The sequence below is a fragment of the Camelina sativa genome, chromosome 12 (genome assembly GCF_000633955.1).
Source record: "Camelina sativa cultivar DH55 chromosome 12, Cs, whole genome shotgun sequence".
NCBI classification, from domain to species: domain Eukaryota; kingdom Viridiplantae; phylum Streptophyta; class Magnoliopsida; order Brassicales; family Brassicaceae; genus Camelina; species Camelina sativa.
Genome location: NC_025696.1, coordinates 28,840,857 through 28,843,469, shown reverse-complemented (window position 1 = coordinate 28,843,469; position 2,613 = coordinate 28,840,857). Strand labels below are relative to the sequence as shown.

The 2,613-nt window shown below is 49.2% G+C and overlaps 1 protein-coding gene across 1 annotated transcript; it reads right to left on the bottom strand.

The window, feature by feature from the left end:
• Positions 548-1,066, bottom strand: LOC104733967. The gene has a single exon (XM_010453487.1). The coding sequence runs from the start codon at positions 1,064-1,066 to the stop codon at positions 548-550; it is 519 nt and encodes a 172-aa protein (XP_010451789.1).

The following is a 2,613-nucleotide window of genomic DNA, read 5'->3' as shown; positions in this document are numbered from 1 at the left end:
GTTTTCCCTAAGAGTGTTCAAGACTAAGGACAAATGATCTAAATGCTCTTCAAGACTATTGCTATAAACAAGAATATCATCAAAGTATACCACCACAAACTTATTAATGTACGCTCTAAGAACATGATTCATCAATCTCTCAACTTGGGTTTGCGGATGCTAGCTTGGCTCATAAATGTGGACGGAGCATTAGACAAACCGAATGGCATTACCAACCATTCGTACAAACCTTGCTTGTTTTTGAACATGGTTTTCCACTCATCTCCCTCTTTCATCCTCACTTGATGATAGCCACTTTTAAGGTCTATCTTAGAGAAGATGGTGGAACCGCTAAGTTCATCAAGCAAGTCGTCCTGGCGTGGGATGGGATGGCGGTACTTGATTGTGATGTTGTTCACTGCACGGCAATCTACACACATGCGCCACGTCCCATCCTTCTTTGGAACCAACAGGACCGGCACCGCACACGGACTTAGGCTTTCTCACACGTATCCCTGCTTCATGAGATTGGCTAATTGGCATTCTAGCTCCTTAGCCTCTTCAGGGTTCACACGGTAGCTGGTCGGTTAGGCAGTTGTGCACCGGGTAGGAGATTGATCTTGTGCTCAATGTCTCGCAATGGTGGTAGGCCGTGTGGTAATTCTTCAGGAAAGATGTCCTGGTACCACCGTAATAGTGACTTGATCACGGACGGGACGGCGTCCTGTTCATGTTCTGTACTCACAACATCTTGAAACACCATCAATAACACTTGACAAGTGGAGTCACTAAGTGATCTCCGAACAATACTAGCATTGATCAAAAAGTTAGCGTCCGGATCCTTAGACAATTTCGATTGCATCTCGTAGACTTGTGTAGGACTCAAGGATTTTAAGCAAATACGCTTGTTCTCGTGCACAAAGGAATATTGGTTGGTGTGGCCGCAGTGAGAGGTCATTTTGTCAAACTCCCATGGACGCCCCAAAAGGAGGTGGCTAGCTTGCATTGGCACCACATCACATAAGACTTGGTCTTTATAAGGGCCCACACTAAACGGAACTATGACTTGTTCATTGACATGAATCATGGTTTTGTCATTCACCATTTGAGTTTATAGGGTTTCGGGTGGCTTGTGGTGTTAAGCGATAGTTTCTTGACCATGTAGGAACTTGCAACTTTGGTGCAAGATCCACCGTCGATGATCAAGCCACAAACCTTCCCACTTACAGTGCAACGTCTATGGAAAATGTTGTCTCGCTGATGCGTATCGTCCGGCGCCTGGCTGGTGTTGAGGACTCGTCGGATCATGAGTAGTTCTCCTTCGTCAGGCTCGGCCACAGCTTCTTCGATCTCCAAGGCGTTGTCCTGCTCGTCTTGGTCGTCACCATTCACGGACTCGATTTCTCCAGACGCGGTAATGGTCATTGTGCGCAGGTTAGGACATTCTCGAGCATATTGCCCTTGGCCTTGACATTTGTAACACACGATATCTCTTCTTCTCCCTTCGGCCTGCTGCGGCTTTGGTTCATTACATGCGTCCCTGGTCGGCTCCCATGACTTGAACCGCAAGTCAACGGCAATGGCCTTGGACTTGTCCTGGCTGCAATGACCTCCGGCTGTTGGAGACGAATTAGGTGACCAACTGGGCGTTCCTTGAATGCGAGTACGGTTGGTGTTGCTGATCTTCTTCTTGATCTGTTGTTCGACTTGCATCGCGAGATGTAGAGTTCCTCGAACGAGTTGTACGTCAAACGCTCCACCTTTCTTGCTATACGATCTTGAAGGCCATCTAGGAACTGTGCCATCATGCCTTCTTAGGTGTCATCAATTTCCAATCGGTTGCGGAGATGTTTGAACTCTTTGTAATAATCTTCAACGCTTTTGACTCCTTGAGAGAGCTTGTGGAACCTTCGCTGGAGGTCTCGGTGGTATAGTGGTGGCACATATCGGCGCCTCATCTCGTTCTTCATGGCCTCCCAGTGTGGTAAGGTCCGTTCTCCGTTTCTCCTTCGATCAGCTTCACTCTGATCCCACCATGTAAGAGCGTGGTCTGTGAACTGAGCTGCGGCAAAGGCGACCTTCTTGGCCTCGGGATAGTTGTAGCAGGCAAATATGTGGTCCATCCTCCCTTCCCAATCTAGGTACGCTTCCGGGTCTACATTTCCAGAGAACGTTGGGGCGGTAAGCTTGTGCCCTGGTTTAACCGGCTGATAATGTCGGTCGTCGAGTCGTTCTCGTCCGACGTTCCTCCTGGATTGAGGTCATTGCGTTGTTGCCGGTTTGGAACTTGTTTCGCTCGAACCGTTGGTTGGTGCCGACCCGTCTCAATTCTTTGGAGTCGTTCTCCAAGTTGGGCCATTTGAGTGTGTATCTCAGCTAATACGGCCCCGATTTCAGGTGGAGGAAGTGGTTCACCCGGTTGTTGTTGATCAGCCATAGTACAGACGGTGGTCATACGGACAGTGGTTGTACGGACGGCGGCGGTTGTTCGAACGGTGGCCCGGTTGTACAGACGGCGTCTAGGTACTGGTCGGACGGTGGTTTCCGTATGGGCTGGTTGGAGAAATGGTACCAGCGATGGTCGGAGAGTGGTGCGACGGTAACCAAGAGATACTCTGATGTACAGTGACGTTG

Bases quoted from the DNA above. Each gene is read 5' to 3' on its own strand.
- LOC104733967 (XM_010453487.1), bottom strand. From the start codon at position 1,066: ATGATTCATGTCAATGAACAAGTCATAGTTCCGTTTAGTGTGGGCCCT.